We start from the raw sequence: 26,208 nt of genomic DNA, 5'->3' as shown, positions 1-26,208 counted from the left end.
TGGATGCCAGCACATCAGTAGTATAAAAGGAATGCACCATTTTGAGTTCTTTCTTGTGGTGGCATTCATCAGGATCATCTTGCACTTTGGGACTCTGGAAATAATACCATTGCAGGAATTCACTTTTTCACCACCCTGGCTTCTGGACTTTAGTATCCCATCCTGTTTTATCTGTTTGATTTTCTGTGCATGAGTAAACCCTTGGTAGTATTTCAAATGTCTTATATGGATTCCTGAAGCTGAAGTTTCTAGGTTTATTACATATGTAAAGCAGATGCCACTAGTTTCACACAGAGCATTTATTCTGTTTATGTTGTAAGCATGCTCTTTCTGGCTGTTCTCAGTTCAACCAGAAGACCATTAAGTGGAGAGTTGAGACTCCAGGATTATTTCAACCAGTAAGGGATGAATGCCTTTGGATGCATCGTAAAAAAAGGAAAAGCACCTTCGTAAGAAGGATATAAAGGGGTAAAAACAATATCCTTCTGGATGCTAAAGGCTTCCTCAGACTCTAGTGCTTGGTCCTTTGAGGTACTTCTACAGTCAGTCCCCAACCCTGATATCTGCAGATTGTCAGAGGCCCTTGACATTGCTATCCAGGGGGATGTCCTTCAAGGATGCATCTGCAGTCCTTACAAATGGGTTGTCCTGGCCTCAGGCAGCCCTTCGGTCGGCCGGATTCCAAAGTCTGGGTCTGGCCTCGGCTGATGTCGCACTTCACCCGACGTCATAGCTGCAGTTCTGCGGGTATAAAGGCATCTGCCGACGCCATTTTCCTCAGTCTTTCTTGCCGCGTGGCGCCCGAAGCAGAAGCTGTTCGCAAGTGCCGGTCGGTCAGAACCAGAGATTGCTACTACCAAGACTTCTAAAAGCTAAGTACCCCGTTGGGGACTCTTTCTTGCCTCAGCCTATGTCAGAAAAAGTGAATAACTGTTTAACTTGTGGGAAACAAATACCTCATAAAGATTTCCACTCTTACTGCCTACCTTGTTTAGGCCCAGACCACGACGTAGCAGCCTGTCTAGCCTGTGCTTCCTTCAACCGACGAACACTTAGACGTCGGTCGGAGTTTGCAGAGGAGTTTTTCGGCTCCGCTTTTGCTTATATCATGCCGTCGGAGACTCCGACTTCACATTTAGCTAAAAAGCGTAAGGAAAAGGACCGACACTCGCGGTCCGTGGTTTCGGCCGAAACCGCGGCTAAGCCAACCGCGAGCGTCTCGGTTTCGGCTGAAGCCGAGTCCGCGGTTCTTCCTTCGGCCGAAAGCATGCCTCCTTCTACCGAGGCCTCTTCCAGCATGGCTGAATCTGCTACTGAAATTCCACCTGCTCTTACAGTTTCTCAGGATTTATCAGATACTATCCCCTTAGATGTATCTACTCCTGCACGTGGAGCTGCTAGGCCCCCTGCATCCATGTCAATTAAGGCTTTTGCCAGGGCTAAAGCAGCTAAATCTTCAAAGGCCGTGCCTGCTAAAGCCCCCTCTCACAGGCCTAGCTCTAGTACTCAAATGCTTAGTCTAGCAGAGGATCTCATTTCTTTAATCAGGGGAACCCAGTCTCACCCTGACAGGGCCTCTCACCCACCTCCAGAGAAGAGGCTTAGAGCAGAGCCCCCTGAGCCAGTTTCTTCAGATTATTCCTCTGATGATTCAGAACATACAAATCCTCCAGAGGTCCCTTATTCTCCATATGAGGACTCTGATGCAGAGGATTCCATACCTTCTGCCTCTCCTCCTGAGGAATTTTCTTTTGGGGAAACCTTGCATGCTATGAGGGAACAATTTCAATGGCAGGGCCAGGATTTTTCAGACTCCAGGAAAAGGCTTAGGACCTTTTTACATTTACCACAGCATAGGCCTTTGGCTATTCCTCCAGTACTTACAGTTGTGGATGATGCATTTACTGATGCTTGTACTGCCCCTGACTCACTGCCTCTGGCCCCTGCTAAGCCCGACAGATACTACAGGGTTCCGGACACACATTATCATTTGTATAAGGCTCCTATTGCAGATCCTGAAACTATTTCACAGGGCCCCAAAGCTGTAACAGCTGCCTCGGCCAAAAACCCCCTCCCCTCTGAAAGAGAATCTAGGGCATTGGAGAGATGGGGTAAAAAAGTTTATACTTCTGCTACTCTTTCGGCTAGAGCCTTAAACTGTCAATTCCACATGATTCAGTATCAGGAATTTCTGTTAGATCAGCTCACTAAAAAACTGTCCTTGCCTGAACCTTTAGACTGTAAGTCCCTTCAGGATTTGGTGCATAACACTCAGCAGGTCAGTAATCATTCCTTAAAATGCGGCTCTGATGCACTGGAGGCTTCCTTTAGATCAGCTATGACTGGTACAGTGATCAGAAGGCATGCATGGTTAAAAGAGCAATCCTTACCAGACCATGTAAAGTCAAAGCTTCTGGATGCTCCTATGGAAAAGCACAGCTTGTTTGGTTCCCCTGCACAGCAAGTGTTGAAGAAGGTGGAAGAAAAAGCTAAATCTGTCCAGACAGTCAAGGATTTCTTACAGGTCCAGCCTCCGAGGTTTAGTAGGAACTGGCCTTCCAAGAATTGGTCCTTTCCAGACACCACCAGAGCACAGAGAGGCAGAAATAGACGCCCTAGAGGCAGAGGTCAGTCCAGAGGTGCCTACAGGGGACGTCAGTGGCAGCCTAACAGCCAGAGAACTACTGCCACAGATCCAGCCACTACCACTTCTACAGGACAATCACAGTGACTTGGCTCTGAAACCGCCTACCAGGGAACAACTGGCAGCACCCTTAGGCGGAAAATTAGCCTTATTTTCAGTAAATTGGCATTACATTACAGGAGACAAATGGATTTTACAGACAATAGACAAAGGCTACAGGTTTCACTTCCATACTCTTCCAAGGAAGAGAGGAATGCCAAACCTACCTCCAAACCAAAGGACAAACGCTCTACAGCAAATAGACCACTTGCTAAGGATGAGAGCTATAGAAAAGGTACCGGCTATGGAACAAGGACAAGGATTTTATTCAAGGCTTTTCCTAGTACCAAGAAAGGAAAACCAATGGAGACCTATCCTCGACCTGTCCGCTCTAAACACATATCTTACTGTTCCAAAATTCAAAACGCTGACCCTACAGCAACTTCTTCCCATGCTGGGCAAGGAGTCTTGGCTGGTGACTCTGGATCTCAAGGAGGCATACCTGCACGTCCCCATACGACCAAATTGCAGAAGATACCTCAGATTTCTTGCAGGATCAGAGCATTATCAATTCTCAGCATTGCCTTTGGCTTATCTACTGCGGGCAGAGTATTCACGAAATGCCTGGCATCAGTAATTGCTTATTGCAGGCTTCAGGGAATTCAAATTTATCCATACCTGGACGACTGCCTGTTACAAGCGGACAGCAAAGACAAATTAACAAAAGATTTGAAAAAGGTTATTCACCTGCTGCAAGCCCTGGGATACACAGTCAACACAAAAAAGTCAAGGCTGATACCATCCCAAAGGATAACCTTCCTGGGTGCAGAACTGGACACATCAAACCAGATGGCATTCCTCACAGCAGAAAAACAGAAGCAGCTACCACTCTATTTCATGGCATTAACAACGCAGAACCAGCTTACAGCAAGGAAAATCCTGCAAGCTCTGGGTTACATGGCATTCTGCATAATAATAATTCCACATGCCAGACTACATATGAGGAAATTACAATGGTACCTGAGGAATTTATGGTCTCAGCACAAGCACAGCCTAGAAACCAAAATTCCAATAATTCCATGCCTGAAGCAAGAATTCCAGTGGTGGGCCCAGACCTGTCAATTGAACAAAGGACTGCCCTTCCACAGGCCTCACCCAAGCCAGACTATCACCACGGACGCCTCAGACCTCGGGTGGGGGGGCGCACATGGTGGACAAGTGTATACAAGGCTTATGGACTCAAGACCAGATGAACCTACACATAAATCAAAAAGAGATGCTGGCAGTAAAGCAGGCAATTCAGACATTCAGACCATTTCTTCAACAGGGTCATTTGCTGATAAGGATGGACAACACCACAGTTATGTGGTATATCAACAAACAGGGAGGCACACATTCATATCCTCTATGCCGGATGGCAATGGACCTCTGGAATGTGGCCCTGAGCCTCAACATTCAGCTCCAAGCCATATTCTTGCTAGGAAAAGAAAATATACTAGCAGACATCTTAAGCAGAACCACCACGGATGCCCACGAATGGATGCTGCATCCAGACATCTTCAGAACCATCACAAGGAAATGGGGACTGCCAGAAATAGTCCTGTTCGCATCCCCACACAACCACCAATTGAAAAAATTCTGCACAAGGACATACCACCCACTTGCTTAGAAGGTGGACTCCCTATCCTTCAGTTGGGAAAACCTGACAGCATATGCATTCCCACCTCTTCCTTTGATGCACAAGGTGCTACTGAAGATCAAAGAAGATCACCCGAAGATCATCTTGATAGCTCCAGATTGGCCGAGACAACATTGGTACCCGCTACTGAGGAGTATGTCCCGGGAACACGCATGGCCTCTACCCCTAATACCTCTACTGCTAACACAGAACAACTTCAAAATCCTGCATCCAAACTTGAAAACACTGCAGCTAGCTGCTTGGAACATTACATAAGAAAAACTAACCCAGACTTATCTCAAAGGGTTAGAGACATTATCTTGGAGGCTCGCAGACCCTCAACAAGGAAAACTTATTCAGCAAAATGGAAAAGATATCTCATTTGGAGTGCAACAAAAGGAGTAGATGCATCATTGGCAAACATAGCTAACATCCTGGAATATTTAGCAGAGATTTTCCACAATGGCCTGTCTTACTCCTCCATTAAGATTCATGCATCAGCAATTTCAGCAGAATACAACATGGATCCTCCAGTCTTTTCTCAACCTCTACTCAGACAGTTTCTCAGAGGAATTAAAAATGTAAAACCACCGAGGAAACCACCATTGCCTACATGGGACTTGAACTTTGTGTTAGAAAGGTTGACACTTCCCCCTTTTGAACCAGCAGCAACAGCAGAATTACAGTACTTATCTTGGAAGACTGCATTCCTTCTTGTAATCACTTCAGCTAGAAGGGTTTCTGAATTACAGGCATTAATGGCAGTACAGCCCTTCCTTATCTTCCATCAGGATAGAGTATCCATGAGAACTAATCCTACCTTTATGCCAAAGGTGGTCTCCAGGGTATCCTTAAACCAAGCAATACACCTACCAACATTCTTCCCCAACCCACAGAACAGGGGGGAAAGATTGCTGCATACCTTGGATGTACACAGACAATTGTGCTACTACCTGGACAGAACCAAGAACAATAGAAAAACTGACCAGCTTCTGGTAGCATATGCAACAGGAATGGAAGGAAAAGCAATTTCAAAACAAACAATCTCAAAATGGATAGGAAATTGCATTAGATTTTGTTACTCTTTTCATGGAAAGGTAACTCCAGAAAACATCAGACCTCATTCCACAAGGGCTACAGCCACTACTGCAGCTTTCTTACGAGGAGTGGCTACCAAAGACATTTTAGAGGCTGCTACTTGGAGCTCCGTGCATACATTTGCCAAGCATTATAATCTGCCTTTATACTCCAGATCCCGAGCAGGTTTTGCCACTGCTGTTTTGCAAGGGATCTTAACTACACCATAAACTCTTAGTGCCTCCTTAGTGCCTCCTCCCCCAGTTTGGCTATGGTATTCTACCCATTTGTAAGGACTGCAGATGCATCCTTGAAGGACATAGTACAGTTTTGTACCTACCATAAATGTAGATGTCCGAGAGGTATGCATCTGCAGTCAGGATTACCCACCCTCCTTCCCCTCTGTGGTACTCCTAGGGTATTTGCCCATCTTGTAGCTAGCTGGGGGAATCTATTATGGTGTATTTGTTTGTATATATGTATATACATGTTTATTTCTATTTGCTCTCTTTTGTTTGGAAACATTTGCATTTATCCAAATTTAGCCTTCTTAGAGGGCACCTGGCATCTGGGGCAAGAAACACTGAGGAAAATGGCGTCGGCTGATGCCTTTATACCCGCAGAACTGCAGCTATGACGTCGGGTGAAGTGCGACATCAGCCGAGGCCAGACCCAGACTTTGGAACTGCCGATCAAGGGCTGCCTGAGGCCAGGACAACCCATTTGTAAGGACTGCAGATGCATACCTCTCGGACATCTACATTTATGGTAGGTACAAAACTGTACTTTATCACACACACATGACGGCTCTGTCACTCAAGCTGAAATCCTCCATTTATCGCTTGATTCTGACATTTTCCGTTGAGCATCTGCTTTTGACACTTGTATCTTGATTTTTGAAAATGAAGGCAGTATCTCATCAGTGATAGTGAGTGGACGAGTCAGCAGCTCACTCTCATCTACCTATGTGTAGTGTCTCCAGTGCCCATGCCACTAGTCAGACACTGAATCTGATGATTTCCATTTCATTATGCATCACAGATTAGTCTTTGGATCGTCCTTGGATCCAGCTTGGTCATTTCTTCCAGATATACAATCCAAGCCTCAAGCTCCTCCCTCTCCCATGATGCCTGACTCCTCTTCAAACTCCCAGATCTCTTTTGCCACCTTCCAGTACAGATGCCATTGCAAGCCTCTCTTCAGATAAGTAGGATCTTGTTGTAATTTCTTGTAATTTTTTAACTCTTTTCTTCTTTATAGTCTTTATCGTACTCTTAGAGAGTAACCTCTTCTCTCGTTAAGTAGTTTTCTTCACTTTTCATCAGTTTTTCGCTGGCATTGGGGCCCTTCCTACCTTCCAGCTTTCTCCTTTTCTCTTTCCATTTCTCTTTCTCTGTTTAAAAAAAAAAAAAAAAAGCTTTCCCCCCAACATGTCAGACAAGCCGGACAAACCCTGTAGCTTTAAGAGGTGTGCCTCTTGTGGGCATAAGATTCCCCAATTGGATGTCCACAAGAAGTGCGTTTATTGCTTGGGTACAGAGCACTTGGAGATGCCATGCAACATCTGCTAGGCCTTCAGTCCTGGGCCCTCGCCAACAGGAGGAATAAGCTTAGAGAGGGCTTTTTCCTTCTTCTGGAGCCCAGCATCCTGTTCAATTGTCTTCTACTGCAAAAGAATGCACAAAGCTTTCGGATCTGTCGACATCAGGTCCCTCCCGACCTGGCTTCTCTCCAGATCCAAGATGCCCCTTGGATGCAGGAGAATCAGCGCCAGCCAAACCTCCTGCTTTGCCAGATCCCCAGACCTCTGGTCCGAGCAGCCACTGGAAATCATCCAAATCCATAGCTCCTTGTCTCTGGAGTGGACTTCGGGTCATACCTGACCAGATCCGAGATCTCTGAGTGATACTCCGCACCAGAGAAAGTTCCCCTCACCAGCTCAGACCGCCCGGCCAAGCATGTCACCAGTTCGGTCGACTTATTCCGGTCTTCTCAATCCTCTCAACTCTCCCACTCTGATATGGATCATATGATGAGGAGTTTCCTCAAAGCCCAAATTCGGATGGGGGTTTTGCCTTCTCCGACCCATGGTTGGTCTGTGAGAACTCCAACCCCGATATCGCAGCCTCCTCTGATCCAATCCTCTGCTTCGGAGCTGCAAGGCCTAGTACGCCTGAGTGGACCTGCATCAGATCATAGGATATCTCTTTCCCTGACTCCGACATCTCAGACCGGCTCAGTCCCAATTCTGTCAGAGAAGAACTTGTCCCGGATCCGAGGTTTAGGCGCTGGGTTGTTGGGGCTGGTGTCAGTCCCCTCCTGTGGGGGCCATGGCCTTTGACAACTCGGGGATCCATACCTTCTGGTGGTGATGGATCCGGAATGGCCTCATCTTTTTCTCCCTTATGGGCTTTGGCCTGTGGGGAGGGGAAGCAGGTTCTCCTGGCATCCTCAGCATTCCAGGTGGCAGAGAGGGCTTTCTTGACACCATGAGATGTGGCCCCTCCTCCACCAGGCCCTACCCAATCCCCTTTGGATCAAAGCTTTGCTCCCATCCATCTGATCCATGGTCAGCCCCTCCTGGAGACCTTCCAGACTACCTCTCAGCAAGGGGTTCCCTTTTCTTCTGAGTCCTCCCCGACTACCCCGCAGAGGAGGTCCCCCAAAAGTGTCGATGCAAGAGGAAGCACCTTGACTACCCTTTGGAGTTGCTGACAGAGGACACTGACTTCGACAAAGGGGAAGGGTTCCCCCAGTCTCCACCTGACAATATCACCTTTGCAGATATCTTTGAAATCCCAAAACAAAAGGGTGGATGGTCTTCCCATCCTTCCATCCTTGGAAGAGTCACTATTCCTGGAGGCATTCGAGACGGAGCCATCTGCATCCTGGGTGACCCCCGGCGGATCAGCTTATTGACCTCATTGCCCACAGAGCTTTATAGGAGCCTGACACCATGGAGCCAGTCTCGAAGCGTGCAGATAAGTACCTTAGCCTCCCTGAGGATCATCTTTTCTGGAGTAAAGGTGTCCCATTTGATGACATTGTGATGTCGGTAGTCACCAAGAAAAAGAGCTCACTGAACAGAGTTCTGTTGTTCACCCCCTGAACACGTCTTGGGCCTTGGACAAGATACGCGAAGGTGGTGTATACTTTAGCCATTTTTTCACTGAGAGTATTAAATTACCTGGCACACTTCATGCACCAACAGAGAGATCTGGTGAAGGAAATCTTCACCTCTGTGACACAGTCGCTGTTGGAGGAAAACTTCAAAAAAGGTTTCAGCTATGGCTTCTATTGCTAACTCCTCAATGAGGTTAATCTCCCACACAGTGGAGAGAACTTCTTGAGTGGAATGATTCAAGCATAGTCATCTGGAGACATGCCTGGATGAGACTGTGCGTGACGTCATTTATTTACACCCCCATTCTTGTTCAGACCATCAGTTAAGGAGACTCTTACCCACAGCAAACAGGAGGGCAAGACCATATCTACTGTAGGGATCAAGTTTTCTTGCCCCAAACGGACTTTTTCCAGGAACCAATGGAGTGGGAAGAAGATGTGATTCCATAAATCCCAAGGGGCTTTTCTTGATTCTGGAAGCAGAGGGATAGGCTTCGGTGGTAGACACTGCCTTAGAGAGGAGGGGATCCACAAGACCAGAGCATCACAGAACCCTTCTCCGACAGGCCTTTTCAGTGCTCCTGAAGCGCTGCCCGGATGTCCTTCTCTGGAGGCAGACTATCTTTGCACCCAGATACCTGGACAAGCATAACAAACGACGGCTGGGTGTTAAACACAATTTCCAGAGGTTACTATATTCCCTTTTCCCTTCCCCCTCCCAGCATGGAGGGATTGTCTCCCTGATGTGCCACCCAGACAGAGGGAGAGTGCCCTTTTAATAGTACAAAAACATCTAGACAAAAGTCATCCACCAGGTGCCAACAAAGCAACTAGGATGCGGAACTTACTCATGCTGCTTTTTGGTACCAGAGAAGTCTGGGAACCTTCAACCCATCCTGGATCTGAGCAGTCTGAATCTATTTGTCAAGAAGTTGAAGTTCCGCATTGTTACGGTACAGTCTATTCTGCCGCTCCTGTGCGAGGGCGACTGGATGTGCTCTGTAGATCTCCAGGATGCGTATACTATCATATCAAAATAGACAGCTGCTCCAGGAAATATCTGAGCTTCTGGCTGGGGGCCAGTCATTACCAGTTCAGAGCACTGCCCTTTGGCCTCACCACTGCTCCCCGGGTGTTCAACAAATGCATGGCAGTAGTTGAAGCGCACCTCCATCTTCAAGGATTCCAGGTGTTTCCGTACCTGGACGATTGACTCCTAATGGCACCCACAAGGCTTAAACTACTCCAAATGATTCAGGGTATGCTGCACCTGTTTCACTGCCTGAGAATCATAGTGAACATGGCAAAATCCAAAGTGACCCCATTACAGGATATCGAATTCATCAGGACACAATTGAACACAATCACCCAAATTGCAGACCTACGCCTACAAGAGAATAAGATATCTGAGATAGCAAGTTCAATGTCTACTAGACACTCCATATCAGCCAGCTCACCTTATCCTCATGGCCTTAGGTTGCATGTCAGCTGCCATTTTTCTAGTGCCTTTAGCCAGGTTTTTCAGGCAAGTTCTCCAGTGGACCCTGGCAGTTCAGTGGTCTGTTTGGTGCCATCTGTTATCAACCCCGTTCAGGCTTATTCCAATTTGCAGGCGTCACCTGCAGTGGTGGATGCTTACAGACGACCTTCATCTCAGTAGAACCTTCATTCCCTGTCCCCCCCTTTGGCTGTGGTGACCACGGACACCTGCCTGTTGGGGTTGGGGCATTTTCAGGGAAAGATGGTCCAAGGCATGTGGTCCTCCTCAGAGATCAAATTGCACTTAAATGTCCTGGAGGTGTTGGTGGTATGGTACATCAACAAGTGGGGGAACCCATTCTTATCTGCTCTGCAGAGAGGCCATGAGGGTTTGGGAATGGGCGATCGCTTCAAACTGCTTTCTCTTTACAACGCACATCCAGGAGGAATCCAACGTTCTGGTGGACAGTTTGAGCAGGTCGATATTAAGTTTTTATGAGTAGTCCCTGAACCAATCAGTAGCAAAGCAAATATTCAGCAGTTAGGGCCAACCTTGCTGCAACCTCTTTGCCTCTCCCCCCTGAACAACAAGTGTAGTAAGTACTACACTCTGATTCCCCCCCTGCGGAGGAGTCACCAAGGGATGCTTATGCTTATCCTGCGATTCCCCTTATTCCCACATTTCTACAGAAAGCCAGCAGGTTAAAGACCAATCTAATCCTCATTGCCCTCACTTGCCTCATCAGGTATGGTTCCTCTTCCTGTGAAGTCACATCAAATATCCTCCATGGATACTGGATCCCAGACAGAATCTGATTCCCCATTCATCTGAACGACAGATTCACATCTCCGATCCCTCAAACTAACTGCTTGGATTCTCCACTTCCAGTGATTTTACTGAAGTCCAGGCTAGCTTCCCCAGTCCACTAAATTATTCTTGCCTGTCTAAAGCCCTCCACCAAGAAAATTTATGGTAGCAAGTGGAAGAGGTTTTCCATCTTGGCCTCACAAAGGAATATTGACCTCTTTTTGGCTTCAGTCTTGGATGTTCTTATGTTCCTTAGCTTGCTTTTCCAGAATGTGGCTAGTTTTTCTACCACAAAGGTGCACCTGTCAGGCATCACGCATTTCCGTGTGGGGAGTTGGTTCTCCCTGTATACTCTCCACTTCCAAACTTTGTTGGGCCTTTCTAAAAGGGGTTTTTATCTTGGGCTTCTGATTAAACATCCTTCTCCCCCTTGGGATTTTACACTGGTACTGCAGGGACTCACCCAGAAACCTTTTGAACCTGCTAGCTCGTGTGAGTTGTATCTGTCATGGAAGACGGCCTATCTTGTGGCTGTTGCATTGGCCAGAAGAGTATCAGAATTTCAAGCTCCGTCTTCTCAACTACTGTACATGATCTTCTTTAAAGAGAGTCTCTCTTAGGATGAATCCTTCATACATACCAAAGATCGGTTCGGGGACAAAGATTAAGCAGGCAATCCACTTGCCTGGATTTTTCCCTAATTACGCCAGTAAAGGTGAACGTATGCTGCATTCCTTGGATGTTCACAGGCAGTTGCTTTTCTACTTACATAGAACTAGATCTCACAGAAAATCTGAGCAGTTGTTCATTGCCTTTTTGACAAGTAGGTTGGGCCAGGCTGTGTCTAAGGTTACATTAACCAAATAGATTGTGGAGTGCATCTCTACAGTTTATTCTCAGCAAGGCAAGCAACTTCCCCATCCATTTAGATCCCACTCTTCAGATCAATGTCAGCTTTATTAGCTTTTTTGGCTAGAGCTCCAATTGATGAAGTCTGCACTGCATCTACGTTGGCGACAGCTCATATGTTTGTATCTCACTGTAAGGTGGGCATTATCTCCAGGAAAAGAGCATTTGTTTTAGTTCCAAGATGCTCAGTGCTCAGGCATATCCTTCCTTGAGGTCCTTCCAGGGGTTATATAGCTGAGGACTGTGACCCATTTGTGATGCATAATGAAATGGACAACATCAGATTAGAAGTTATGTACTTGCCATAACTTGGTATCTGTGTTGTCCAATTTCATTATGTATCACATCCCACCCTCCTTCCCCTTTCCTGGTACAGCTGAGAGCAGTCGAGAGGATTACGGAACCCACTGGTTCCTAGTTTGAGCTGCAGTAGGTCTTTCTCTATTACCTTTGGGATAGACCTCTTGAGGAAGGGGCATCAAACTCGATCTGAGTGTTTGAAGAGGAGTGAGGCATCATGGGAGAGGGAGGAGCTTGAGGCTCAAATCGTATGTCTGGAAGAAATGGCTAAGTTGTATCTGAGGACAGATCCGAAGACCCTTTTGTGATGCATAATGAAATTAGACAGTACAGATACCAAGTTATGATAAGTACATAACTCCCTATTATTAGGTTTATAGGTTCCTAGATTAGTACTAGGCTAACTGCCCTTGTGCGCCATTTTAATCCTAGCCAATTACCACATGTAAGAATCAAATCCTGCACCTTATGTTTATAAGGTAGCCACCTTAACCATTATGCCTACCTCCCACCCATCTGGGGAGCATTTGTCTCTGTGCACCACAGGGCCCCAGTTAGAGGGTCCTAGTCTTAAGGGAAGTTTGCCCCCCCCCCAAAGGAATCCGATTCCTCTGACTTAGTGGTGGTTGAAATGACACATGAGGACCATCTGGGTTCTGCTCCCAGTTAAAAATTGGGAACCTCAAGTGATGCATTTCAAATGTGAGTCTAGTGAGTTCTCAAATGTCCTGAAGAGATGCAGGAACCTCCTGGGCCTAAGCCAAAACCTCGAGAGAGAAAAGCTTATTGTATGCAGTTTAGTGCTTCTTTGGAGCCAGACTGTCAGTCTTCCTTTTTCCCAGGTAACCAGATGTTTTTAAAACTGTTGTGGATTCCTATAAACCTGCAAGTACACTTATAAAGCATGATTGTTGATCCGGCCATGGTATTCATAGATGTCAACAGAGAGTCTACTAGAGCAACAACCAAGAAACCACTTGCCAGCAATGTGCTAATCTGGCCTCCACAGTTCTTAACTGCCACATAGTCATGTTAAACTACCAGGGCACTCTTTTTCTGCTTAAAGGATAAGGATTAGGAGATGCCAAAGTCCTGAAAGATTTGGTGGTAGAATAATGCAGCGTTTCTACTCTAGTAGCAAAGCATTCTGTCAACTGTGGCTATGATGCAGCTTGTAGGATGGCAGCTTCAAAGTCAGTGACAGAGAGAGATTCCAGGTTAAGGACTTATCACCCCCTCCCCCACCTGCAGCCAAACACATTAAAGGTTAACTTCTCATTGCTCCACTAGAAAGAAAGTTGCTTTTTGGCCACCATACAGAACAGGTATTTCCCCCGAGCCCGAGCAGAGAAGAAGCCACTACAAAAAATGGCAAAACCAAAAAGAGAAGCTTGGAGGCTGTTAGGTCCAAGATCAAAAAGGGAACAACTGTGATTCAACAGAGCAATCTTCCCCTGTACCTTTAACTTATTCACACCTCTAGCACCTTTTTTGAATAGTTCCATTTCACATCATAGCTCCTGTGGTATTCTGACATTTTCTGAAGCTGGCTTCCTTAAGAAAGTAACTTAATTTAATAGTTAGCATAAAAAGATAAAGGTGTAAGTAAGAAAATGTCTGTAAAACGTAATCCAGGATGTCCTAGTGGAATTGTTAATCAATGCTGATGTTCGTATTTTCATACTTGCATTTGTAGTTTCATAAATGAGATGTGTACATTCTGTTGAGGGGCATGCTGTGAAGTATCTTGCATGGAGACAGAAGAATACATTGTAATTGTCCGTATATAGTGCAGTATATTGGATCTGTTGCTAGTCATTAGCTACTAATTATGAAGATATGTAACATTTCCATGTCTGCATTAGTATTTCTAAAGCCAGAGAATTTACAGCCTATTGCATAGCTTCTGGTGAAACCTTTTAATGATGGTATTTCCACTGCAAGTTGCACATGGTGAGTGATATTCAGTGGTAAATGTCAAGTTGCACAAATGAGTATAATGTTTCATATTTTAGTAAATATATCAATGTATAAACACTGAGAAAATATTTTTCTGCCATGTGAAAGTTAAGTCTGGTTAAAAAGTACTCTGACATTATATGTCTAGGCTTTACAGTTTCTAAACTTGTAAGCATGTTTGTGAAACTTCAGATAACTTAATTTTGGATTTGTGTGTATTTGTGTATTACATTTTACTGTACTGATGTAAAGACTGTGAAGGCATTAACTATTATCACAGTAAAGAGTACTTTTACTATTAATAGTGCTGTTTGTATTTTTAACTATAATTTATTGTTCACAACATGTGCACATTTGTTTGTCTTGTGTCTTTTTGACTTAATCATTCAAAAATGCCAAGGAAAGTATATAAGCTGCTAGAGATGTGACTTTCCACAGCTCAGAGGTGTTAACAAGTTGACTGCCCCCCCCCCCCCAAAAAAAAAATCCAAAGTCCCAAAACGTGGAGACCGGTTAAAACTTTTTTGTAAAAGAATGGGTGAAAAAAAAATTACAGAAGAGTTTGGGCTACATTTAATTAAAAAAAAAGTACTAATTGCAAAACCACTATCACAGGACATCTTGAAGCACAACTAAAGGATTGTAAGGAACTTGCACAAAACTGTTGCTGGTTCCAAGAAAAGACTGGATGCCAGTTTTGGGTCTGTTGGATCTAAACAAGTTCCTAAAGGTTCCAGAGTTCAAAAGGTTAACTGTGTAAACTTGCCGGTCTCCTCCTCCTCCTTTGAGCTTTCTTAATAATCATTTTGAAGGAAGCATAGTTCCACATGCTATTAGCCAAAGAGGACAGGCAATAGCTCTGGTTCAAAGCAGGGGTGTCTAGTTCCAGATTACCACCATGCCCTTTAGTTTATCTACTGAACCTAGGTTGTTTATAAAATGCATGGCTCCAGTAATGCCCTTTTGCACAATGAAAGGGATTCACATTTTGCCCACACTTGGTTGACTGCATTATACAGGCAACAAGTCTGAATAAGACAAAGGAAGCCATGTAGTTCACCCTTGCAAGTTTCAAGACTTTGTGACACACACTGAGCTTTCCAGAATCCTAGCTGTCCCCCCTGGTCGCAAGCCCTGTTCTTGGTGACATGGCTAGACACGGAATCAGAAGGCCTTTTTGCACTAGGATAAGTGCCCTTTGTGAGGCAGTACTTCAACTGCATAGCACCGTTCCAGCACATAACAACAAGGAAGTTTTTTAAGGACACTGGGCCACCTTTGTAATGATATCCTACCCAGACTACAAATGAGGAAGCTTAATTGGCCCCTAATAAACAGATAACTTCTGTATGCGCATCCTTTGGTATCCCTTATTCCCCTTTCAACCCATTTCAGAAAAGATGGAGGACAGAGTAAGTGGTCCTAATCTTACGAGTCCCATTGACATTGGGAGCAGACACCTGGAGACTAACCAGCGATTCATCCAACATAGCCTTGGGGGGGGGTCTTTTGTTCTGAAGGACTTCTTGGGACTGATTGTAAAAGAAGAGACATAACAGTGTGAAGGAAATGATAACAGTAATTGCAGCTGTCAAAACCCTTAAATAAATGTTGGAAACTTAGAATACCACACTGACAGCACCACAATGATACAGTACATCAGCAGGCAAATGGAAGCATGGTTCTATGCCTAGTACAGGCTGTTTCTGGCCAAGGAGGAAGATGTGATCCTCAGGGCATCCTATATCTTATGTCAGTATAACCTTCTTGGTAAATATCCTGAAAAGAACAGAAGATCCTCTTGAATGGAAGAGGGATGTGACAGAAATGGACCTTTTTTGCTTCTCCTGAAAGCAGATGATTGTTTCTGTATGCCTGTTTCCCAATCCCCCTTTTCCTCTGGGTAGTAAAAGAAGGTAATGGAGAACAAGTCAGAAATGATGATAGATGTCCTTTCATTTCACTGATGCAGTATTCATGATAATAGGGATCCCCTGCAAGGGGCAGCCTGACGTCCAGGCAGTATAACAAAGCCTTTAAGTTGCTTTAAGGTACACAGTACCTCACGCATATGCTCCTCGCTTAGTGTAGGGCATAAAGGTGACATCGAATGCACCACCCTCAGCTATTCTAAGCGCCATCTTTTGATCATCAGTCTGAACAATCATTCCACTGCTGGTTCATCAAACTGTTGCAGATAAATGCTCCATTGGGGTTTATTGTATCATATCTTTTTATTTTTTGTTAAGCCGAAAGAAGATGGTGATCTTTTTATTTTTTTGTTGCTTGTGGGGTTTCATGTCATCCAAGAAGGGAAAATGCCAGTGTGGGAGACAGATTCCCCATAAAGGCTATCACTAGCAGTGAATGTTTTGCCTTGGTGCTTCCCACTACCCTATGTCCTGTTCAAACTGTCAGGATTTTGTTTCCAGGACCCACCATAGTACACTTTCTTCTTTGGCTTTGTATCTAGAGAGTCAACATCTTAAGCTCATAGCTAAAGACACAGTGGAAGGAACTTCCCGCTCTGAGGGATGGCCGTCTGTGAAGAAGGCGGTCAAGTAATCTAGGCCAGATTCTTCTGCTGTTCAGCCCCTGCCAGATGTCTTTCCCGAGACAAGTGAGACCCCAGAGGTTCGCTCTGCTCCATTATTTAATTCTTCAACTGCTGCTGGTTTAGAGGCCAGCAGGGATCCAACCTTAGGCACGTCCATGGAGGCCTTGCAGACATCAGCATCAGACATTCGGGGGAAACTGCACCTGATTATTTCCGAGGGGTCTGTATTATAAGCTCGAAGTTAAGGAACATCGAATACAATATGGTCGACACCATATTATCGAAGTTTCATAACTTCGAAAATAAAAAAGTTTTAAACTTTAAATACCTACCCTAATGGCTTTAAGCACGGGGGCAAGCCCCCCCTGCACCCCCCACTACTTAAATATACCAACTCCGAGATTGCACTTTAACGTAGTATGGTGCGGAAAGGGAAGATTTCCCTTTCCTACACTGTAGCGCGATCTCGAAGTTGGTATATTTAAGTAGCGGGGAGGTGCAGGGGGGCTTGCCCCCCCCTGCCTACACTTGTTAGTTTTTTTTTTTGTTCTACATTTTTTTATTGAGTTTCGATTGTTTAATGGTTCGATGCATAAAGTTCGATGTTTATGCATTTGAACCATTAAACATTCAAGATTATAATATAGACCCATTTCCAAGGGGCCTAGGGGTGTTCCTCAAATTTTGGTTGGAGAAGAAGTCCCTGCTACAATTATTGAATGCCGTCTGAGGTCAGAGCCTTCCACATTTTATAATGCAAATGTCCCCTTAAAGAAAAAGCAGAAAACTAAACATATTAATCTAGCTCCTAAGGAACCACAGAGTGAATAGCAAAATTTCACTCTGGAATTATTTTATACTTTGATGGCTTTGAAAACTCCTCAGGGAGTTTTTCTTCAACTGATCCTTGGGTCCTGTACTCCACTTAAAAGACCTAGTGATCTGCATTAGTAGCTGTATTTAGAGCACAACCAAAAGTTGTTTACTGAATTTCCTGTTTGCACTTAATTTTAAATCATTTTTTTTCTCAAAACTTGCATATTTTCTGTCCTTGACCTAGCACTCTTGTGTGGGGTCATTTACTGCACTGTTATAACTTGATATTACCTGTGAACCTCTGCTATCGCTGAAAAAACAAAAACAAAAAAAATCTTACTTTTTTCCCACTTTTCTGAGATTTAAAAAAGTTCAGTTACAGGCTTGCTGTTTCCTGAACTGTTTGTAAGTTTCTGTGAGGCCATTTTTGCTTGGGCTAAAGGAAGGTCTCTGTGTTGATCAGTGGCAGTGAATAACATTGAGCAGCCTTCCCTGCCCCCCATAGGAGTGGTTTTTGGCGTCTTTTCAGGCTTGTTGGCTGTTGGTGAAGCACCCACCAAGAGGAGAAAACGCTGAGAGAAGAAGGGAGTCACTTTTGAGATTTTAAGTATTTTTTCTCTGTTTATTTGCTAAGTTTTTCTGCATAGCTGCCTAGTTTGAGCATTTTCTGGCTTGTTAAACTTGATTTCTGCATTAGTAGCTGTATTTAGAGCACAACCAAAAGTTGTTTACTGAATTTCCTGTTTGCACTTAATTTTAAATCGTTTTTTTCTCAAAACTTGCATATTTTCTGTCCTTGACCTAGCACTCTTGTGTGGGGTCATTTACTGCACTGTTATAACGTGATATTACCTGTGAACCTCTGCTATCTCTGAAAAAACAAAAACAAAAAAAAATATCTTGCTTTTTCCCACTTTTCTGAGATTTAAAAAAGTTCAGTTACAGGCTTGCTGTATCCTGAACTGTTTGTAAGTTTCTGTGAGGCCATTTTTGCTTGGGCTAAAGGAAGGTCTCTCTGTTGATCAGTGGCAGTGAATAACATTGAGCAGCCATCCCTGCCCCCCGTAGGAGTGGTTACTGACTTGAAACTGTAGTTTTATTGTCCGTTTTGGGTCTATTCCTGCTTCTTTTCAGCCCCTGCTATCAAGCACGCCTTAACGTGGAGTTGCCACTAGAGCAGCATCGGGCAGCGCCGGTTTAACAAGGTTAAACTTTTTCTGGCTCCATAAAGTCTGTTCTTCAATTTTTCCCTTAGAACTGCTCTGTTAGGAACCTAAACAGTTTACACCTTCACTAAAAAGCACAGCACTTGTTCCTAATTGCTTTTTCTTCTCAAAAAGCTCAGCACTTGTCTTAAAAGCATATCCCTTGTCTTATAAGCATTTTCTTTGCAAGTCAAGCACTCCTATATTATACAAATCCCTCACTTGCAAAACCCCCCAGGAGTGCCCACTTCCCTGCTAAGCCCTCTACTTTTCTGTCTCATACCAACTCATAATTCTTTCTAGCATGTCGAAGGGTCAGATGCTGGCATCCTCTCCTGCCCAGTTGGTGAATCTGGGAATTCTGAGGCAATGTTACAATTGCCTCATGTACATGGACAACCCTCTCCTCCTCCCACATAACGCTAACACTTGCGAGAGATGCAGCTATTTAGCCAAACTGGAGGCTGAGCTCTCTCAACTCAGGACTGGCAAGACCAGGCAGGAGGAGAAGGCAACTACACACACCACAATACAAGTCTCACATAACTCAACCACACCACTGAATCAAACACATAAACACACTAAGACATACTCAGAGGCTCTGAGTAAAAATTTACCTAAACAGCAAAGGCCTCCAAAGCAGACACCCAAGCAACTGCAAACTCAAGACACCACACAAACAACACATTAAAACAAAATCAGTGTGCAAAGCAGTCACTGCCCTTAAGGCCAAATACAACACCAAACATACTTGTCATAGGTGACTCCATAGTCAGACACACTGGCGTCCCACTTACCAGGCTGAACAAGGAGAAGGTCACGGTAAGCTGCCTATCGGGCTAGAATCCGCCACATAACACAAGCACTCAGGTCACTCCACGGCAAGTACAAGTATGACACAGTCATTGTCCATGCTGGTGTGAATGACCTGAGACGTACCTCCCTGGACTACATGAAAAGAGACATAGAGGAGCTCTCTGATTATGTAGCCCAGGCAGGTATGACCCTGACCCTGAGCAGTATCCTTCCTTCACCACGAATGATGCCACAATATAGTGACAAGATGATCAGCTTTAACAGTTGGCTTAATTTCTGGTGTCATTCAAAGGGGATCCAGTGTCTGTCTGCTTGGGATGACATGCTTGACAAGCCACGCTGCTTCGCAAGGGACGGCTTGCACATGTCACCCCTGGGATTCCGGATATTGGCTAAGGCTCTTGCCACCCCCATAGTGCCTTTTTAGGCAAGGCTCAAATTCTAAACCTACCACCCTAGAAAACAAAAACGGGAAGAAACTAAGGGTAATGCTGCTCAATGCCAGAAGTCCAAATCTCAAAATGCACGCACTCGAGGCCCTTCTCAGTATGGAGAACATCGATGTCTGTGCTGTGACTGAAACCTGGTTCAAGGCTCCTGAGAGCACCCCGGCACTATCAGGTTTTACCTCATATCATGCGTTCCGGCCCCAAAACCCAGACCATACCACAAAAGGAGGGGGGTGTATCCATATTCATCAAGGATACCCACACCTCCAGGTTGGTGGCTACGCACGAAGCATCGGAAACCATCCAGGTGCAATTAACCATAGGCAAAACTGCTTTACAATTTGTAGCATGCTACAGGCCACCCTCTCAAACTCAGGAAACCCACACAGCCTTCCTGAAGACACTGGAGGGTATAAATGTATCACCAAACACCATCATATTGGGTGACTTCAACTACCCGAATATAGACTGGGAACATTACTCAAGCCCCAACTTTCTAGCCCAAAGGTTCCTGGAGTTCATAAATTCAAATGCCGTGGAACAACTAGTCACCGTCCCCACAAGAGGAGAAAATATACTAGATCTCATCATCACAAACATGGGGACAGAATGCTCTACACCGGAAGTATATCCCTCTTTGGTGAGATCAGATCATAAACTAATCTCACTAGAAATCCACATCCTGCCCCCACCCCAAACAAAAAAGACCACAGTGAAGAACTTCTCTAAAGCAAACTTCACACTACTCAAGACAGGTGTGGTATCCTTCAAGGCCCCCGAGCCAATGTAAGCCACAACCCAATCTGCGGAAGCCCTTACAAATGCCTTCTATGAACACCTTCAGGACTGCATGGATCAGGCAATCCCAAATAAAACCAAGACTCTTTCCACCAAGGGCAAACGTCCAGTCTGGTGGACCCCAGCCATAAACAAACTTTACAATAAGAGGAGAAAGCTATTACATGATAGAGCAAAATCCCTAAAAGGGAAGGCATCTTTGATCAGTACTAGCAAGAAACTACGATCCCTCATAAAATCATCCAAGGCGAACTTTGAGAAAAAAAATTGCCATAGATTCAAAAGACAATCATAAGGCCTTCTTCAGCTATGTCAGAAACCTGGGTGGAAACTCCCGGATAAGCTCAGAATTAGTCCAAAATGATACAAAAATCACTGAACCCACAGACATTGCCAACATACTGGCAGACAGGTTCAGCTCAAACTTCACTCCCCCTCTCCCCCCCCTAAAAGGAGAGATAACTATCCCAACAGAGTGTAGCCTTCCAGACATCTCAAATGCGCAGGTGAAAGCTGCTCTCTCTAAAGCTAAAAACACAGCATCAATGGGACCGGATGGTGTCCCCGGCTGTGTGCTACATGAACTCAATGAAGAACTAAACCCGCACATAAGGCAGCTGTTTAATCTTAGCCTTACCACAGGACATGTGCCCAAGGAGTGGCGTACGGCAACTGTGGTCCCACTCCACAAAGCTGGTGCCTCTACGGACCCTGGTAATTACCGCCCCATAAGCTTAACAAGCCTGGTCTGCAAAGCTATGGAGAGGATCATAATGGAACTCATAAACAAGGACATAGGGGACTTGCAGACCTTGGACCCAACCCAGTTTGGCTTTGTCAAGGGCAGATCTTGCCTTTTGAACTTGGTCGACTTCTTCGAAACAGTTACCAAGGCCATTGATGAGGGAAAGGCAGTCCATACAGCCTACCTTGACCTTGCAAAAGCTTTCGACACAATACCCCACTCGGGTATCATAGAGAAACTTACCAGCTTAAATGTAAACCCATATGTCACAAGATGGGTTGCAAAAGGACAGAACCCACAGGGTTAGAGTTGCTGGAGCCATGTCAGACTCCAAGCCGGTTACAAGTGGTGTCCCACAGGGCTCAGTCCTTGGCCCCCTATTGTTCGGCATCTACTTCTCAGAAGTACAGGCAAACATAGGAGGACTATGGCTGACAAAGTTTGCGGATGATTGCAAACTGGGTGCCATAGTGGATAGTACATCGGACACAGACATCCTTCAGAGGGGTCTCACGGAAACTGATAGCTGGTGCCAGAGCCATGGCCTGAAGTTAAACGCAAAAAAGTGTATAGTCATACCCTTCAGGAAAAACAAGGTAACCCCAAGCTACCATATAGATGGCAACCCACTAAGCACAGAAGAGGTTATCAGGGACCTGGGTACCCAGGTTGACAGTGGCCTCTCGTTTGACACTCACATTGCTAAAGTGGTTCGAAAGACCTTCTACATTGCCCATCTGATCATGAAGGGATTCACATCCAGATCAAGTGAGGTCATTGTTCCCCTGTACTCTTCACTTATCAGACCAATGATAGAGTACAATGCCCCATTCGGGATGTATCTCACCCGACACCTGCAGCAATTGGAGAGACCCCAAAAGTTCCTCACCAGAAGGATAAAGGGACTCCAAAACCTGTCATATACTGCCAGACTGAAGAAACTCCAACTCTATTCAGTTGCATACCGTCTGCTCAGAGGTGACCTGTGCCTGACATACAAGGCCATGACCAACCCGGAATTAATGGGCATGCTCCATCTCAAAAAATCCAAATCCACCAGAACCACTAGAGCAAGTGACTTAAACCTTAGCACGGATATAAATAGGACGTGCTGGAGGGATATATTTATCACCCAGAGACTCCCCATGCTGTGGAATAAAATCCCGGTCCATGTGAGGCAGAGCACCTCGCTGGCTCTGTTCAAGAGAAATCTTGACCGGTGAATGGGAGATCGTAGGTTTACCCCGGGAATCATCTCTGTGTCACTGCTGGACAGAGGCACAACAAACTAATGGGCACATTATTTCTAACATAAGGGGTGGCGTAAGCCACATAACTTTGGGCTAGGCTTATAAATGCCTTAGGGCAGATAGCCTAGTATAAACCTATGAACCTATGATCAGGATTCCTCTGGGGAGGTGGCAAATTCAGATGAGTAATCCCTTGCTTACTCCTCTCAGATTCCTTCTCCTTTAGATTTTGGTTCTGAGGAAGAGGAATCTACTAGTCCTGATACTCCTTTTAAGGACATGTCTTTTGGAGAGAGAATCTCTAGAATGATGATTTTATTTTTTTAATGGAATTATGCTTAGGTGTCCGAAGTACAGAAAAAGTATTATGAGCTTCTGCAGATGGATTTTTCCAGACCTTCTGCTGTCCCTCTTGTTCTGGCTGCCTCGTTGGATGCCTTTTTCTAATGGTTCTAACACTCATCCTCCTTCCTCCAAGAAGTCTGACATGTTTTATAGGGTGCCTGAGGACTGTACATTTCTTTGCAAGTACCCTTCTACTGACCCCTCGATGGTGTTTGTGGCTTCTGACAAGCCATCTCAATTACTACCTTCTCCTAAACTGCTGCCTTCTGATAAATATAGCAGAGCCATGGAAAAATTAGGGAAAAAGGTTTGTAACTCTGCTACTCTAGGTTTTAGGGGGGTCACTTATCAGACCATATGTCTAGGTACATACTGACTTTCCCAGTCCTGTTAGGTAATTTCTGATTTTCCAGACTCTGAAGGGAATACTTCTGCTCTTTCCCTGTAAGGGACTTCCTGCCATGTGGCTCATCATTCCATCTGTAGTTAAAATGCAGCAGATTCTTTCTCTAGGGCTGCTGCTTTTGGTCTTTGTTGAGGAGGTATTCTTGGCTTTGACTTGAACCTTTGCCTGATTATGTTAAGGCTAAGCTGATGGATAATAATTGCTTTTTTGGCAAAGCTGCTGCTACTTTGTTTAAAGAAGAACTGCACTCACAGACTCAAAAAACATGTTTATTTCATCATGGTTTGGTGTGTTCTACATTCTAACACCACTATGGGACTATTTACAGGTTTATAAAATATTTTTATATGTAATTTCTGAGTCCGACCACATGGAGTCTGGCATCTTGAAGTAATTCTGTTTGTTTAGTCTGCCTCTGAGTATCCAAAAATGCAGTGCTCATCTGGAAAAAAGTTACATCATGCAGGCCTCTTTCTTCCTAAAGCTCCTGTCACTACATTGAGTTTACATGCATATATTGCTGTCTTTCAGTCAGTTTTAAGTAACATTTCATGCCATTCAATGACTACTTAAAACACAAACAGTGCAAATGCCACAGAACAGACTTTCAAAGTGCTTTTTACTGCTGCTTCTTTTTAGAATGGCTAAACTGCATTTTTTGTGAAGCCTGAATTGTACTGTGACACTTCTCCCATCCCCCTTCACACCTAACTTCCCTAGCTGTTAAAGTGCTAAGGGTAATTTGAGCTGCTACCTGCTGTGATTGACAACTCACAACAGGAGTCTTGACTCATGCACTGTTTCCTTGTTCTAGTCTTTACTTTCTGTATGGTAGGGGAAGGAGCGGGGAATAAGTACTATGTGCATGTAAAAACTGAAACTTCTGTTGATTTTTGACCTGATAATTAAATGTGTTGCATGTTTAGATAAAGTAGAATAAAAGACAATTTGTACAAAGCGCAGCAGAAGCATTTATCTGAGAACTAAGTGTACTACTTTGAAAAATACCTTTGTTGCCCTTTTGCTAAAATGTATTAGAATTCTTGGTTGGCATACTGCAATATGTGTTTTTTCCTACATGTATCTAAACCCCCTGGTGTTGCAGGTTTTATGTGGAGTGTGGAAGTAATACATTATAACTTACTCTTTGTATGTATGTTGCAATGTTAGTGATAAGGAATGGCTAAATGATCTTTTTTTTTTTTGGGTGGGGCCAGGAACTTTACATTCAGTATTGTCATTTAATTTTCTTTCACAATCTTTTTATTTGAATGCATCATGTGCTGGTTTCTCCTTGATTTATATTGTTTAAGTAATGTATCACTCTTGAAGTGTTTGATATCTGGACAATACATTTGCTGAAACATTGTTTTGGCTTGCACTCTTTCTGTTTAGCTATATTCTCTCAATCTTTCACCTCCTAAATTATCTCTGAGAGAGTTGTTAAGGCTTCCACTTTCCTAGCAGTTCTAATGCATTTCACATAATGCAACATTCTAACAGTAGCCATTATATGTTTTGCCTCATCATGTTTGTTTTGAATTTCTTTTTCCTATTTTTCCCTTTAGGAAACGTCAGCCTTCACCACCAAAAAGTTCAAGTAAAGTTCCAAGTGTACCAAGCAAACAGTCAGACACCAGTACTGCATCTGCTAACACAAAATCAAGCAAGTCCAGCACACTTTCACGACGAGAGGAGCTCTTAAAACAGCTTAAAGCAGTGGAAGATGCTATTGCACGCAAGCGAGCAAAAATTCCTGGAAAAGTATAGTTTTTATAATAAAAAATGAAAATATTTGACTTCAGTGGACAGCTGCCAGTTTTTGTTTTTTTTTTATAAATCGAAATGGAAATACAGCCTTTATAAACTCTGAAGGTGGTTTCCCTTTAGAATGGTTGTGTTTTGCTTTTTTAAAACTGGCTTAAAATCCCAAAAGCAGCAATTGGAATCGGATTTGAGCAATTGGAATCGGATTTGATGTACTCTTTTAGCTATTTACAGACTCTCAGAAGAGCTTTAACATAAAATTCCAGCTGCTGAACTTGTCAGATTTGTACACATCAAGGACTCAAATACTTGGTTTATCAAAGTTTTTTGTTTTGTTTTGTTTTTTTAATATAAATAGCAATGAATTCTATTTCTCTAGTTATTCCTTGCATCCTATGTCTTACTGAAATTTCAGCTCTATATAAATTGTGTAATTACAGGGAGCCTGATGGGGATTACTGCCTTTTTTCTCTCTAGTGGAGAGAAGAAGGGTTTTCTGGCATTTTCAAAAATGCAACTAAAGGTATCTTTATTAAAAAAAAAAAAAAAAAAAAAAAAATGAAAAGATGTTTTAGTTCATCTTTGAGGAGGCCCAAATATTTTTGCAGCTCACCTGCCCTTCATTATGAAGGTTGGGGTGCTTTAAATATGGGGACTTTTCCTCAAATAAAGTATTTTGATAAACAGAGCTGCTGTATTTGTGTTGTATTTGCACTTCAGTGTGATACACAGAATTTTACTAGTGTATTCGTTTTATATGGTATGTATATAGGAGATTAAATATATGTAATTATCTGGCTAAAAACTGCTTTGAGACTAATGCTGAGAACTGCCTTAGTTATGCAGCTGTCAGAACTGTGGAATTTTTTCACGTCTATAGAAATGTTTTAGTCCTGTGTCATCATTTTTTTGTGGTTTTTAAAAAAAAAAAAAAGTGAACTCCAGTACAATAGGGCTAGATTATTTTATAATTTATATATATATATATATATATATATATATATATATATATATATATATATATATATATATAATCCT

General features: G+C 43.9%; 1 protein-coding gene across 13 annotated transcripts in view; it reads left to right on the top strand.

The window, feature by feature from the left end:
• Positions 1 to 25,858, top strand: part of ZC3H18 (zinc finger CCCH-type containing 18) — a 2,225,788-nt gene extending 2,199,930 nt beyond the window's left edge. For all 13 annotated transcript variants that reach the window (XM_044081724.1, XM_044081723.1, XM_044081715.1 and 10 more), the window contains one exon: positions 24,972 to 25,858. In XM_044081724.1, coding sequence (XP_043937659.1) covers positions 24,972 to 25,173 — 202 coding nt within the window. In that variant the 3' untranslated portion in view covers positions 25,174 to 25,858. The remainder of the gene's footprint in view (positions 1 to 24,971) is intronic.
• Positions 25,859 to 26,208: the final 350 nt, after the last annotated feature.

The sequence above is a fragment of the Protopterus annectens genome, chromosome 8.part1, assembly GCF_019279795.1.
Source record: "Protopterus annectens isolate FY-2018-M chromosome 8.part1, PAN1.0, whole genome shotgun sequence".
NCBI lineage: Eukaryota > Metazoa > Chordata > Ceratodontiformes > Protopteridae > Protopterus > Protopterus annectens.
Note: the sequence above shows the minus strand (reverse complement) of the source record. Positions and strands in the feature narration are given on the sequence as shown.